The 16,472-nt window shown below is 40.3% G+C and overlaps 1 protein-coding gene across 2 annotated transcripts in view; it reads right to left on the reverse strand.

Moving 5' to 3' along the window:
• Positions 1 to 8,391, reverse strand: part of Tbc1d12 (TBC1 domain family member 12) — an 81,056-nt gene extending 72,665 nt beyond the window's left edge. The window contains exon 1 of one of the 2 annotated variants that reach the window (XM_078037863.1): positions 7,245 to 8,391. In XM_078037863.1, the coding sequence (XP_077893989.1) occupies positions 7,245 to 8,206 (962 nt within the window). In that variant the 5' untranslated portion in view covers positions 8,207 to 8,391. The remainder of the gene's footprint in view (positions 1 to 7,244) is intronic. The other variant, XM_078037859.1, reaches the window with a different exon arrangement.
• Between the last annotated feature and the right edge of the window lie 8,081 nt (positions 8,392 to 16,472).

A 16,472-nucleotide genomic window follows, 5' to 3' on the forward strand; every position in this document is an offset into this window, starting at 1 on the left:
CACTAGAACTCCAGTAAGTATACACTGTGCACAACTATATGTTTTAGTTATCTTAACTTTTGATACATATACTTTTAAACACCTGCATCTATACTACTACCAACCTAAACTTTTTAGAGACTAAATTAAGCTCTACATATAGACAACCCATTATTCAAAATATTCCAGTTGCATAAGATGGCCTCTGGGGCTGGGGATGTGGCTCAAGCGGTAGCGCGCTCACCTGGCATGTGTGCGGCCCGGGTTCGATCCTCAGCACCACATACCAACAAAGATGTTGTGTCCGCCAAGAAGTAAAAAATAAATATTAAAAATTCTCTCTCTATATTTCTCTCTCTCTCCTCTCTTTAAAAAAAAAAGATGGCCTCTGAAAAAAGCTATGAAATTATGGGAACATTAAAAGGAAGAGGCTGGGGCTGGGGCTGGGGCTGTAGCTCGTGGCAGAGCACTTCCCTAGCATGCATGAGGCACTGGGTTTGATCCTCAGCACCACATACAAATAAACAAATAAAATAAAGGCATTCTGTCCATCTACAACTACAAAAAAAAATTTTTTTAAAGAGAAAAAGAGGCTTGAAAAATACCTTAAAAGAAGTGGTTAGACAAATCCATAAAGGAGCTGGGGTTGTGGCTCAGTGGTACAGCACTTGCCTAGCACATGTGTGAGGCACTGGGTTCAATCCTCAGCACCACATAAAAATAAATAAATAAAATAAAGGCATTATGTCCATTTACAACTAAATTTTTTTTAAAATTAAAAAAGAAATATCCCTAAAGGCATTGAGGTAGGCAGCATAGAAATAAATTTTTAAAATACTTTATTTATTTATTACTTTTATATGGTGTTGAGGATTGAACCCAGGGCCTCGCACATGCTAGGTGAGCACTCTATGGCTGAGCCACAACCCCAGCTCCCAGAGTAGAAAAATTTGAAAGATATAATCTGTACTAACACTCTGAAGCTCACAAGCCAAAGTATTAATTTCTACCTAACATTCATTCTCTGGAGCAATTATTGTTATGCAACCCTCTTCAAACTCAATGTAAACAGCATCTTATTTCAATCCTTCAAAGTTTCTTTATCATCTTCTTTTTTTTTTCCAAAGAGAGAATTTTTTAATATTTACTTTTTAATTTTTGGTGGACACAACATCTTTATTTTATTTTTATGTGGTGCTGAGGATCGAACCCAATGCCCCGTGCATGCCAGGCGAGCATGCTACCACTTGAGCCACATCCCCACCCCCTTTACCATCTTCTTACTACCTTATTATATATTCCTTGTCTTGCTTTTCAAAAAAAAAGTATTTTTCCTACTTGACTAAATGGTTACCAACAATCTAGATGAAAACCAGATATGGAAATTCTAAATAATGCCCAATGTATGATGGGTAATATATATAACCCTATTTTAAAAATATGAGAAAATAGCACATAATTTTATTTTTAAAATATCATGTTCATTTCCAAATTTAAATATTTTAATCCATGCGGGGTTAGAGACAAGCAGACAGAAATATTTTTTAACACACAAAAAGTATATCCAGCATAAAATTCAAATTAAAAAGAAACTGAAAACCCAAATTTAAAGGTAAGTTAAACACATTATCAAGATCACTCTCAAACTAGCTAGCTTGGTTTTCTAACATAAACTTCTCTTAATTGCAGGAAAGAGCCTGCTGAAAACCCAGACAGTCACATGGGTTTCCCTCTTTTCTTTTAGCCACAGAAATAAGAAGTTCAAGAAAGGCTGAAGCAGCAAATTTTGAAGGAGAGTAAGTCATGTGCAATGTGAAAGACTTCTTAAAGGCATGGAAAAGAATTACAACTAATAGCACAAAGAAGGAAAACTAACCTTTTTTTTTCTTTTCTTTTTTTCCTTTTCTAGTGCTGGGGATTGAACCCAGGGCTTTGTGTGTGGGGGGCAAGCAAGCACTCTACCAGCTGAGCTATGTCCCCATCCCTAAACTTTTTTGTAAGCTGTAATAAAGGTAGAGAGTTATACTGCCACACTGAAGGGACCTGGAAAGAAGAATTTGCACGTTAAAACTTTTCACAAAACAGGCAAGCACGGTGGTCTAAACAGCATAAAAAGAAAAAAAATCCTTCCATTAATAAAAAGGAAGTTAAGATTTTATTAGGTAGACATCAATTATCAATCTAGTAAAGGCTCGAAAAATATTGCTATATTTGGATTTATCTGGTCTATTGTACCTCTGTTTACATTCATCAATTATACAGGACCTAAATATGATCCGATTTTAAATCAATAAAGCAAAGTAAGCTATAAATGTGTATTATACCTTCTTTTAGCAATTATCTGAAGAAATCTTCATTAACAGGCCAGTATTTCAATGACTACAGTCCAGGAACTAACTGCAACAGAATCATGGGTGTAAGAGGCTTTTAAAAAAATATGGATTTCATGCTGGGTGTGGTGAGGCATACCTGTAATTCTAGTGACTCCAGAGGCTAAGGTTGGAGAATCATAAGTTCAAAGCCAGCCTCAGCAATTAAGCAAAGCCCCAAGCAACTTAGGGAGATCCTGTCTCAAAATGAAAAATTAAAAGGGCTAGGGATATAGCTCAATGATAAGGCGTGCCTGGGTTCAATCCCTAGTACCAAAGGGGGAAAAAAATGTGGATTCCTTCCAGGTATAGTGGAGGGATCCAAAGTTTGAGATCAGCCTCAGAAACTTAGTGAGACCCTATCTCAAAATATAAAAGACTGGAGATGCAGCTTGGTGATCAAGCATTACTGGGTTCAATTCCCAGTAATTAAAAAAAAAAAAAAGTAGATTGCTGGTGGACTCCACTAAGGATCTACTAAATCAAAAGTGAGGCCTCAGGGAATTTGCATCCTGCATTCTTAATAACTCTACCTCCTTCCAAGTAATTTTAAAAACTAAAGTTTAAGAATCCCTGTAGTGTGGTAAAAGCACCTATCAACCAGAACTATTTGAGGACGACTCTTGGTATAGCTAACAGTTTTCAGGATGAAATAAGCAGCCTCAAAAAGGACTTGCTTTCCCTTTTTGAATACATTTAGAGATGCATAACAGATGTATTGCCTCAAAATCTCCAAATGTTTCCACTCTTTCCCAAAAACTTCCCACCACAACATAGTAAGTACAAAATGTGTGAGTAAGCCAAGTTAAACATTTCATGAACTTAAACTGAAAAATTGGCTTTGCCTGTCTACAAAGTCCCTTAAAATAATAAAAATATAAATATTGTAGTCTTTCTCAACATTCCTTTCTTTCAGTTCCTTCTCAATTTTGCTTTTTAGTCAAAGCTTCATAACTTCTGGAAATTTTATATCACTACATGATAATCCAGATTAACACCCAACCAATCCCATGTAAAAAATTTGCTTTAAAGTCTACTACACAAGTTGTGAAATGTTTCCTCAGATAGTTAAAAAAAAAATTCATTCATTCTAGTCTCTTTCTTAAATCAGTGGATTTCAGTGATAGAGTTGGGGAAAAGATTATGGTACTCTTGCTATAGTCTGAATTATAACATTTGAATTCTCACAATAAATACAAAGCACTTAGAATATTACTCTTTAACCCTCATGACAATCCTATAACAACCTTTTATGAAAGGTTGCCTAAGGTCCAAAGAAGGCTAGAATTACACAGCTGGTAAATTAATTCAAATCCAGGCAATCTAACTCCAGAACCAGCATTTTTAACCACTCTACCATCCTATAATTTGAAGATGCCACCTAAAATTAAGGTATCTAAATCCTCAAGTCACAAAAACCTACCTGATAGCTCAAATCAATTGGGAACAACTTTCTAAAAAAAGAAAATACAAATTCACCTGCCAAAAGCAGGCCTCCTGAATCTAACTATGTGTAGGTTGTGGATTAGTGAATTTAATTTCTTTAATGTCCTTTCAAGTAATATCCCAGTATATCAAATGCTAGAAACTATTGTTCCAATATGGAACACTTGCAACATTCAAGAAGTAACTCATGGTCTAGAAGGTAAGTCTTAATTCTAGTTAATTGAATCTGGTAATCTACATAGGAGAAACTAAACAAAGATTACTGATGTTTATCATGATTACCCTGAGGTAGAGTTAAATGTTTAGGAAAAATGTTTTCAACATAGAATTTAGAGTCGAAGGGGATAAGTTCTATCTCTGGCAACCCTCTCATTTTAACAGATTAAAAAACATCCTGTATTTTTAAGCATGCTCTTTAACTCAGTTCACATTTGTAATATTTAGCCAGTAAATATTTGAGGTCTACTACTGTGTGTGCAAAAATAAGCCATTCTATTTCAAAGCATGTTTGAAAACAAGATATGAATTTAGCCAGGCATAGTGTCACTTGCCTGTAATCTCAGTTACTTAGGAGCCTGAGGAAGGAGGCTTGCAATTTCAAGGCCAGTCTCAGTACCTTAGCCAGACCCTGTTTCAAATAAAATAAAGGGGCTGGAGATATATCTCAGTGGTAGAGTGCTTACCTAACCTTTTGGGGAAGCCCTGGGTTCAATTCTCAGTATAGCCTACCACCACCAAATAAAAAAGACACAAATTTGCTTGGAGGATCAATAAAAATGGTATAAAGCTGGGTTTTTGTTCGTTTTTTTCCACTGATACTAGGGATTGAATCTAGGCATGCTTTACCGCTGAGCCACACCCCCAGTCCTTTTTCAAAATTTTTATTTTGAGACAGGCTCTCACAAAGTTGTCAAGGCTAATCTCAATCGTTCTGCCTTAGTTTCCGGAAATTGCTGCTATTGCAAGCACGCAACACTGTACCCAGCCTAAAGCTACTTAAATTTTAAGAAAGAGAAATAAAGGGATCCTTGAGGAATAAAGGCTAGACTACAAATTCAAGAGATTTCAAAAAAGTTCTTACTCCTCACTGTTGATCTGGTGAACATGGAAGTAGTAGTACCCATCTAGAATTTCAATTTTGAAATAAAGGACAGGGTCAAGGGTCTGAGGAAAGGTTACTGCTAGGGCTCCCACAACAAAGTCATTATAAACACAGAGAGGTACCCATGTGAAGCTGAAGCAAGCTCTCAACAGGGACTGAAATAGAGCTCTCTTTATCAGGAAGGAAAGGAAGCAGGAAATGACCACTGAGGCCCTCCAAAATGAGAGCAGTCCCATCCTAAACAAATTCCTGTATCTCCTACATAATTCCTACTCAATGAAGCTCCTATCAATTATGTGTCTTAACTGAATACAATACTTTGTAGTAATGAATTGCCATAAAATGCTCCACCTTTTATTTAAAAGAAACATGAAGCTATTTTAAAAATGTGTTTGTTATAGACAAACACATTTAAAGGAAAATGAAGTGAGAAAAGAAAGAGAAGGGCGGCAGAAAGGATAAATAGGTGGGAGAGAAAAAGAGTCATAAAATTAACAGAGGTGGTAACTGATTGTAATGGGGAAAGAGAATCAAGAGCCAACTTATTATCCCAGTCCACAACTAGCTAACTGAGCTTCTTTAGGTAGTGAGCTTCCTCATCTGAAACTTCAATCAGGAGTAGAAGCTGCACCCAAGAAGAATTCATTCTAGGACACGCCAATCCCAAGAAAAGCCCTCATCAGGAGCTTCAGAGTTGAGAATGACAACTACACACAGGAAGAAAGTTATTTCTGATTATTTTACCTGAAGATGGAGGTTTTGTTCCAAATTACACTCACTAGAGAATAACAAAAGGAATCCATGAATGTTGCCAATTCAACCTTACCTGAGTGGGGTTTATACAGTGTTAGATTTGTAGATTCAGACTAAAAAAACTTCACAGTCCTTGCCTCTAATGTGTTTACAATCCAGTTAAGGTTTTAGCTAAATACTAAAACAAAAATTGTGCCTCTGACTCTGTTCTTTCCCCAGAAAATCATATAAAGGAAGCAATGACTTCTGGAGTCTTGACACTTACATCTCAATTAAGAAAAAATTTTAAAGAAATTAACTTTAGGGTACCCAAGTTTCTGACTTTAAATCCAGTACATAGTATAAATACTATAGTCATTAAATGTCATCAAGCTAAATTAATAAAAGTCCTATTAGACAATTTGAAGGAAAATTTTAATTTGACAAATATTCTGTCTACTGCTAAGATGAAAGCTTCTATCTAATATAATTTCCTTGTTGCTATTCATAAATTACAATGCAGATACAAGTATCTGTTTTCCAACTTAATCCTCACTACCCTGCACTCCACCTTCACCTCAGAGACCATTGTGCAAATCATATCTGTTCTTAATGCTTGGCACAAAGGAAGCACACAGGGCACTCTGGCTGAACTGGTGATCTCCAGGGTCTTTTCCTGGTCTAAAACTGCCTGACACCTGACATCAAAATATGAACACCGAAGGGCACAATGTGTCACAAATACATAAATTTAACTCACATTGAAACATTTTAGAATTGCCTCTACAAACTTTAAATATATTTTTGCAACTACAGAGTTCATTACCATATATTTTGTTCTATAAGTAACGCAATAGTAGGATTTCCCACCCTTGATTTAAGAAACTTTATGTTTTATTTGTAAATTTAAACAAGAAGGGGAAATGAGACAATAAAAGAGGAATAAGAAATATCAATTATGGTCACACAGTAGGGGGAAAAAAGAGGCTCACTTAGGAGAAGCAGAAAAAAGGGCCTTCCTAGATACAGAACTATAGTAATTTGGTGTAACAGGTTGGTATCTAATTCTAAACACCAAACCAACTGTATTTTAGTAAAGGCCACTGAAACAAAAGACTAAACATTATGAAATACAACCACTTCTACTTTCAAGAATTCCCAAACTACTTGAATGGTCTTAGACTCCACGCAAATAAAGAACTCTGCAAAATGATTTCCCTTCTTTTTCACAACCACAATCTGTAGGCCTATCCTGACCCCCGGCCCATCCAAATCCTTATAGTATAAATATTAAAAAAGAAAGAGAGAAAATGGGGCCCAGGTTATGTTTTTCTGGAAGAGGCAAGCGCAAATAGAGCACTAGCAGGTTGGCCAGACCTGAATACAGAGACCAGGTGTGAATGCATGTACAGCCTCCGGGCGATAGAAAGATTTGCTTTCCACAGAGCTCCAACTTCTCCTACCCGAAACACAAAGCCGACCCAGTTCCTTTTCCCCTAGTGACAAATCAAAGCTAAGTCTCGACGCGCGGGGGCCGCACGGAGGCAGCCATCCAAGCAGCTCTCGGAAGGCTCCGGCCCGGCCCCGCCCCAGGCCCCGCGCAGCCTGCGTTGTACCTGGCGAAGAAGTCGGCGAAGCCACCACTCCGTCGAGCCCGGGCCGAGATCCCTGCGGGGCCCTGCTCTGCCGCAGGCGAGGGCACCGGCGGCCCAACCGATGGCAAGTGGTCGCCGGGGCTCTGGCAGCGGCTCACCTCGAACGTGTTCCGAGAGTTCAAGTGGACGTCAGGGAAGCCGTGGCTCGGCTCCGCGCCCACACCCCCACTAGTCCTCCCAGCCGAGCTGGAAAGGGGCGCGCCCTCCTCGGAAGCCCTGGCGCCGGCTCGTAGCGGCTCCAAGTCCTCGCCGCCACTGCCGGCGGGGCTCTCCCCTGAGCCGCTGCCCGAGCCCTCGGACTCTCTAGCGTCCGAGGCTGCCAAGCAGCAGCTTCGCAGTGGGTCCTCCAGCGGCGCGGCCCAGTCGGACGGGTGGTCCGCGCCGTCCGCACCCTCGTCGCCAGGCCCTTCCAGGAGGAGGCGGCCGCAGGGATAGTGGCGGCGCGACTCCGGGCCGCCGGCGCGAGCAAGCCCTCGAGCCTCCTCCAGGTCACGACAGTCCTGGCCCAGCAGAAAGCCCGAGTCCCCGTTGGTCATGCCTCCGTGTCGCGGCGCGCGAGAATCCGCCGCCTCCGTGCCGCGGTGCTTGGAGCCGGATCCCGGCGGGCAAGCGCCGGAACGCGGGGCTGCCGAGGGCGGCGGGGCGACGGCCTGGCCAGCGGGGAGGGGACAGTAGCAGAGCCCCGGACCCAGCTGCTCCCCCGCCGCCTCGAGGTAACGCTGCAGCAGCTGCCGAGGTGGCGTCTTCTCCTCCTCCTCCTCCTCCTCAGCCTCCTCGGGAGGCTCCACAGCGCCGACGCCTCCGCCAAAGCCGCCCGTGGCCCGGATCATCTTCCCGTCCTGGCCCACGGGCTCCGGCGCCAGAACCGGGAACAACTTGGCATTTCTTCCCGAGCAGGCTCCGGCATCCTCCGGACCCACCATCTAAGGGCCGGGTAGTCGCGGCCGGAGCAGGCGGCGGAGGACTCGCCCGCACAGGCTCGCCTAGAACAGCCCTGGGTGCTGGTGCTAGGGCTGCGGCCGCGGCCGCCGCAACGTTCCCAGACCCACCCCTCCCACCCGCGGGGTCTGGGAGTTGCGAGAGGGCGGGCGCGCGCCCGGGCTCGCGCACGCGCAAAAGCCGGACCGGTCAAGCTGCGACCTGGAGATTCCCCGAACCATAGAGACGATAGCTAGAGCGACTCGGGCGGCCAATCTGGGATCTGGCGTCTGGTTGGTGGAGGCTGGTTTGCGCACTCCGAGGGTTGACAGTTCTTAACAGAAGCGCGGGTATTGCTCTCTTAGAAAAAACTCACTTGGCGTTACTTCATTTATAAGAGTAAAATATAGGATGTTAGCGTCCTTCCAGCTCTAATTGGTCACTAGTCAATTTTACGATTTTTGCCTCCTTCTACGCTACAGTAAAGGATTTCACTGCTTCATGGCATTATCTTCTCCACTTAATCTTCGACAGTACTACAAAAGTCAACTTTCTTTCCCAGAACCGCGTTTCGGTACATTGTTTCTGTTATTTCCTAAGGAGGGAGAAGAAGTGGAATCAGGCGGAAAAGGACTAATCATAATTTCAGCAACCTGTGATGATGGATTAAAATGAGATGATGACTAGGGAATAGAAATGAAATGTATTTAAAGTATAAAATCACAAGATGTGACAACGAACCAGAGGAGCGATAGAGGAACCAACAATTACTACAAAGCTATAAAACTGAAACTGATGTGGTTTGAAATAGGAAATTGAGTTGGAAAATTTTTTCCTGATTAATAGAGGAAACATCTGGTAAAGCAAAAGGCTGGAACTATCTAAGCATATAGTTAAGAGTTCCAAAAACTTAAGTTAGGGTTTAGGTTTGGAAATGCAGGTTGATTAGTCATCTGCTAATGAAACTTTAGATGAATAATAAGTGACATCACTTTGGAAGAAAGAACAAGGTGGAGTGACCCAAAGATGTCATTATTTCAGAATAGAAAAAAAATTGTATTGCAAAAGATTAAAGAGTCAGGCAGCAGTCCTAAATAAGACAAACAGCAAATATAGAACTCTCATTCTAGAACTGTGTCAGTAAAAGCAAAGACAATAGTGGAAGAATGAAGTAGAAATCACAGGAAAAAGTATTATGGAGTCTTTAGAAATTACATTTATTATTAGATCTGATAGTATATAATAATAATAATGACTTATTATTAGGATCTAATAATAATCCTAATTTGTTATTAGGATCTTTCAGGAGGAAGAAATGACTTCTGGGACACACAGGTAGAAAAGTCAATATGGCAAGAGATAAAAAATAGTTTTGAATTATATATGTTGATAGTGTAGTGCTCCAAAATATGTAAAGAATTCACATAACTAAACAATTAAAAGACAAACCAATTTTAAAATGGGCAAAGGACTTGAATATATATTTTCCCAAAGAAGATATGTTAATGAGATATTAATAAGCATATTTAGTTATATTACCTTTAGGAAAAGGCAAATCAAAACTACAATGACATAGTACTTCACACACACAAGCATTTTAGCAATTTTGAAAAAAAACCAAAATAACAAGTATTGGAGAGAATGTGGAAAAGGTTATAATTGCTGATGGTATAGCTACTTTAAAAATAGCTCATTAGTTATTCGATAAGTCAAACATATCATTACCATACAACCCAACAATGCTACTAGTAGGTGTATATCTAAAAGAATTGAAAACAGGTGTTCAAAACAAAAATGTTTTACATGAATGTTCAAATCAGCAATAGTCATAGTAACCAAAAGGTGAAAACAACCCAAATGTCCATCCACAGAGGACATTAGCATAATGTTTTTGAGATTCATCAGGTTGTACTGTATCAGTACTTTATTCCTATTTATAACTGAATAACATTTTACTATATGGATAAACAAAACTGGTATATAGACACAAAGATAACATGTTATATAATTCCATTTATATGAAATATCCAGAATAGGTAAATAGAAACAGAAAGCAGATTAGTGATTTTCAACCACTGGGGGAAGGGGGAATGACGCCCAATGGATATTTTGGGGTGAAATAAAATGAATGAATATGGAGTGAACATGAAAATGTTTTGGAACTAGAGAGAACTGGTGGTTGTACAACATTGTGAATGTACTAAATGTCACTGAATTCTATATTTTAAAATGGTTAATTTTGCCATACACAGTAGTACACGTGTGTAATCCCAGAGACTCAGGAGGCTTAGGCAGCAGGATTGCAAGTTGAAGCCAGCCTCAGTGATTTAGTGAGATCCTAAGCAATTTAGTGAGCCCTTGATTCAAGATAAAAAATAAAAAAGGCCGGTTGATTTGGTGCACGCTTGTAATCTCAGCAGCCGGGAAGCTGAGACAGAAGGATCTTGAGTTCAATTCAAAGCCAACCTCAGCAATGGTGAGGGGCTAAGCAATTCAATAAGACCCTGTCTCTAAATAAAATACAAAATAGGGCTGGAGATGTGGCTCAGTGGTTGAGTGCCCCTGAGTTCAATCCCCAGTACTAGAAAACAAACAAACAAACAGACAAACAGACAGACACATAGATAGATAGATAGGGCTAGAGACTTAGCAATAAAGCTTGCTTAATTTAATCCCTGGTAGCAAAATAAATTAAAATTGTTAATTTTATGTTATGTATATTTCATCTCAATTTAAAAAAATTAACTTAGCATATTTAACTAAAAAGAGCCAATAAAAATAAAAAGCTTTTTAACAATATAGGAGTTGTCTAGACTAAGATATTTATGTGAAGATAAAGAGGAGGGTATCTGAGAGAGTCTAATCTGAATCATTTGTCTTTTTTACCTTCATCCGTTCCACCTAGAAACTTTATCTTGCAATTTTCTTCCTGCTGTCAAATCATTCCTAATTAACTTATTCCTTTCTAGCTACCACTATATTTCTCCTTTTATGAAATCATGCTATTTTAAAATTTCAGTTTCTCTATAAATGGCTTATTTTGGTCATTTCCTTCCTGTCACAGCAAAGGATTAACGAATCATGATAACCCATTTCAACCATACAATTTTCTCAGTGTGGAATTAAAAAATGAAGAAAATTTATATTTTCTATGTACTGTAGCAGAGCATGGTGGCACACACTTCTAATTCCAGCAACTCATGAGGTTGAGGTGGGAGGATTGCAAGTTCAAGAGCAGCCTCAGAAACTTAGACCATGTCTCAAAATAAAAAGGGTTGAGAATGTAGTTCAAAATCATGTGATTAAGGGTTGGGGTTGTGGCTCAGTTGTAGAACACTTGCCTAGCATGTGAGGCACTGGGTTTAATCCCTGGTACCATATAAAAAATAAATAAATAAATAAATAAAGGTATTATGTCCATCACTAAGAAAATATTTTAAAAAACCATGATTCAGAAACTGTCTTATGCTTATTGTAATATATGCAATTTTCATTGCTCATGAATGAATGAAAGATTAACATAACAGCTATTTTTTAACCTTTGTTTTATTTACTTATTTTTATGTGGTGCTGAGTGCTAAGAGCCACAGCCAAGTAATATGATGCATGGCATTTTTGGTTGAAAGGTGACACCAGCTAGCCATTGAGATGATATGATTATGTTAAGATTTGCATTCATATGGATATTGGACTCCTGCTGTTCACCTCAGCCTGCTACGGGACTCCTGGAGAATTCTCATTGGTTGGGGAAGTACAGTAGGAAGGAATTCCGGGGGGAGGAACTTGTTCTGGGGTTCTGGGAGAATGCCACGTGTGTGGATCAGCTTCTTCCCGGGCGTGAATGGGGTATTGGCGGCAGTTTCAAAAATAAAGTTTGTTCCTGCTTGAGTGGCTTGTGATTTTGTGCCCAGCCAGACTGTGGCAATTGGTGGCCCGTGCGGGGGACGCCTGAAGCTTGGAGGTGAGTAAAATTGCTCACCCCTGAGGGAAGGTGACAGAATGGGTGACCATTTCAAAAAACAATGTGTTCTTGGTTTGATTTATTTTGTTTTTGTTTCAAGCTGCCTATCCCTAGAATTTTCTCAGGCAAACTGGGAAAAATGGTTGGCTCAAGGTTTGAAGTTATTCGGCCCTGAGAAAGAGAAAATTGATACAACTATTCTTTGTTCCCTTTTTGTTTCATTCTGTTTCGGCTTTGTTTTATGCTATCTTATTGGGTTGCGTTACCTTTATAGTAGATTAGAAACTAGTACAAAACAAACCGAAAGACTGTTAAGTAAATTGTTAGAGGTCCAGACTATGGTAGAAAACATGTTAGGTCAAGCAAAAGAGAAGGTCTCTTGAGCTAGTCAGAGGAAAATTTGAAGAAAGAAAGCTTAGAGGAAAAACAACCATCAGGCGGGGAATTACAACAGGAGGCTGCTACTAACTCCGTTCTATCACCAGAGGGCGTAATTCAACCAACAGCTCCATCTACAGCTGAGCAGCCCTCAACTCCCATAGTTGATGGACGGACTCCTGAGGCAGGACCCCAAAGATTAGCATGCCCTGTACTTGAGGAGGCAGGAGGGCAACGAATTCACCGTGCTTTAGATTTCAAAACAGTGAAGCAATTAAAGGAGGCTGTAACAACCTATGGCCCGCATGCACCCTTCACTTTGAGCATGGTCGAATCCATTACCAACTTAGACATGACGCCAGCAGATTGAGCTAAGGTGTGTCGATCTGTGCTAAATGGAGGACAATATTTGTTATGGAAGGTTGCCAATGAGGAATTTTGCATGGAGACAGCTAGGCGAAATGCAGTAGCCGGTTACCCTCAAAGAAATCTAGATATGTTATTAGGAAAGGGACCTTATGAGGGTCAATGGCAACAAATTGAATATGATCCTGGTGTATACGCACAAATTTCTGTAGATGCAGTTAGGGCATGGAAAACTTTATAGGGGCATGGAGATTTACAAGGTCAATTATCTAAGGTAATACAAGGAACTAATGAACCTTACACTGAATTTGTAGATAGGCTTATTCAAACAGCTTCTAGAATATTTGGAGATACAGAACAGGCAATGCCATTTATAAAAACAACTGGCTTATGACCAAGCAAATCGTTGCTGCAGAGAGGTCATTAGACCATGGAGACATGAAGATTTAAACACATATATTAAATTATGTAGAGACATTAATGAACAAGGGCAAGTCTTAGCAGCAGCACAACAGGCTTTAGATGCCAGGCGAAAAACATGCTATAATTGTGATCAAACAGGACTTTTTAAAAGGAGTTACCCCATAGGAGGAAGGTTTAACAAAGCTAGGTATCAAAGGAATAGAATACCGGGTATTTGCCCACAATGCCATAGAGGGAGACATTGGGCTAATGAATGCCGTTCTCAAACCACCATAGAGGGTATTCCGTTATCAAAAAACAGACAAGGACCAAGTGTTTACCCACAATATCGTGGAAAAAGGCATTAGGCTCCATTGCCAAAAAACGGACTGGAGGGCCCAATGCTCTGGGGCCCAAAACCACAAATATATGGAGCAATGTAAGAACCCAGCAGCACCATCAAGGTAGTACCCAGGACGCATTATCCATTAAATCCCTCATCAGACAAACTAGAGGGAGTGCAGGGTTGAACATCTGCGCCTCTGCCAGAGCAGTACTAACTCCAGAGATGGGAGTTCAAATCATTCCCACAGGAGTAAAAGGACCTCTTCATCAGGGAACAGTAGGCTTATAATTGGGACGCAGTTCTTCTACACTAAAAGGACTTATGATAAGTCCTGGGGTAATTGATCCCGATGATGAGGGTGAAATAAAAATTATAGCTAGTTCTCCAAGAGGTATATCAGTAATTTCACCAGGAGATAGAATAGAACAGTTATTAATAATACCCAGCCTGCATGATGAATTTTCCAGTTGTACTGTAGAAAGAGGTTCCAAGGGATTAGGCTCCATAGGTGTAGATTGGGCTATGCTGTCTTTAAATATAGATTCTTGCCCCATGCTAAAATTAAATATTAAATGACATGACTTTAATGGGCTACTGGACACAGGTGCTGACCTTAGCATCATATCTCGTCAAGAATGGCCAAAACATTGGCCATTACAACAAGCCACTCAAACGCTTCGAGGCCTAGGAGTGGCAACTAATCCCCATAGAAGTGCAATGGTATTAGATTGGAAGGATCCTAAAGGATGTGAAGGAACTATACAGCCCTATGTATTGGATCATCTTCCTATAAATTTATGGGGACAAGATGTCCTAGATCAATTAGGCTTGACATTAACAAATAACATCAATCCTAATGTGCCCACTACTAGGGCTAGACAAGGCTTTAGGAAAGAAAAAAGATTAAGAGAACAAGAACAAGGTATGACAGCACCAATTCAAATAGATCAAGAAATAAATAGACATGAATTGGGTTTTCAGAAAGGGCCACTGAGACAATCAAAATTACTTGGAAATCAGAAAGACCAGTATGGGTTCCTCAGTGGCCCCTGACTAAAGAAAAGATACAAGTAGCCCATGACCTGGTCAAACAACAATTAGCGGAGGGACATATACAACCTTCTGTATCTCCCCATAATACTCCCATTTTTGTCATTAAAAAGAAATCTGGTAAATGGAGATTATTGCAAGATTTAAGAGCCATTAATAATGAGATGGTTATTATGGGACCTGCTCAATCAGGGATTCCCCAATTGTCTGCTTTACCAAAAACCTGGTATGTTTAGCTATAGATATTAAAGATTGGTTGTTTTCAATTCCAATTCATCCCGAGGATAGTCAACATTTTGCATTCACTATCCCTGCACTAAATCATGAAGGTCCTGATCAGAGATATGAATGGAAAGTACTTCCTCAAGGGATGGCTAATAGTCCAACTATGTGTCAAATTTATGTTAACAAAGCAATTCAGCCACTTAGAAATCAAAATCCTGAACTACAAATATTTCACTATATGGATGATGTGTTATTGGCACATAAAGATAAAAACACATTGCTAGAATGTTATGCCACACTTACAAATTTATTAAAAAACTATAATCTAGAGATAGCAATAGATAAAGTACAATTAAATCTTTCAATTAATTATTTAGGAGTTCTATTATCCTCAACCATGGTCCGTCCACCAAAAATTCAAATACGAGTAGATCAACTCAAATCACTTAACGACTTTCAAAAGTTATTGGGAGACATAAATTGGATAAGGCCTTATCTAGGCATACCATCAGGAGAGTTGGGACCTTTATTTGATATTCTAAAAGGTCCATCAGATCCAAATTCACCCCGAATGTTAACTATTTGTTGATACAGCGAATTATGGTAATGCTGGCGTATCTTTGCTGATGTGTCACCAGTGATGTAATTTTTCCTAAAGAGCCGTCAGTTGACTTGATGTCGTGGCATTTCTATATCCTCCTCCCTTCTACTAGTGATGGTCTAATTTTGGGGGCCAACTGAGGTGAGGCAAAGAACCTCACCCCCCACCAGCACCAAGGCCAAATTTGGGGGCCAACAGAAGTGAGGCAAAGAACCTCACCTCCCCACTGGTGCATAGGCCTATCCACAGGTATGGCTATATACTGGACCGGTAGTCAGTGATGGGTATGATCCAATTGCAGTGGTATCAACCTAAAACAGGAGGCTGACGCCTAGAGGTCAGTTTTCCGATGACGGGTAAGAACCATATGTTGAATTGGACAAACCTAACAGGCACGATCCCCTAGTCACTTTGCCTGTTGCTTAATTAAACAGAAGGGGGCAGATGCTAAGAGCCACAGCCAAGTAATATGATGCATGGCACTTTTGGTTGTAAGGTGACGCCTGCTAACCATTGAGATGATATGATTATGTTAAGATTTGCATTCATGTGGATATTGGACTCCTGCTGTTCACCTCGGCCTGCTACAGGACTCCTGGAGAGTTCCTATTGGTTGGGGAAGTACAGTAGGAGGGAATTCCGGGGGGAGGAACTTGTTCTGGGGTTCAGGGAGAACGCCACGTGTGTGGATCGGGAAGGGTATTGATGGCAGTTTCAAAAATAAAGTTTGTTCCTGCTTGAGTGGCTCATGATTTTGTGTCCAGCCAGACTGCGGCACTGAGGATTGAACCTCATACATGCTAGGCAAGTGCTCTACCACTGAGCCACAACTCCAGCCCCTAACAGCTATTTGTTTTGTATCAGTGTGCACTAGCAAGACCTAAAATAATCATAGATTGTCCTCAATCTATACTGATATATAAGCTATGAGCCTTTGATGAT

This window comes from Ictidomys tridecemlineatus, chromosome 1, assembly GCF_052094955.1.
Source record: "Ictidomys tridecemlineatus isolate mIctTri1 chromosome 1, mIctTri1.hap1, whole genome shotgun sequence".
NCBI lineage: Eukaryota > Metazoa > Chordata > Mammalia > Rodentia > Sciuridae > Ictidomys > Ictidomys tridecemlineatus.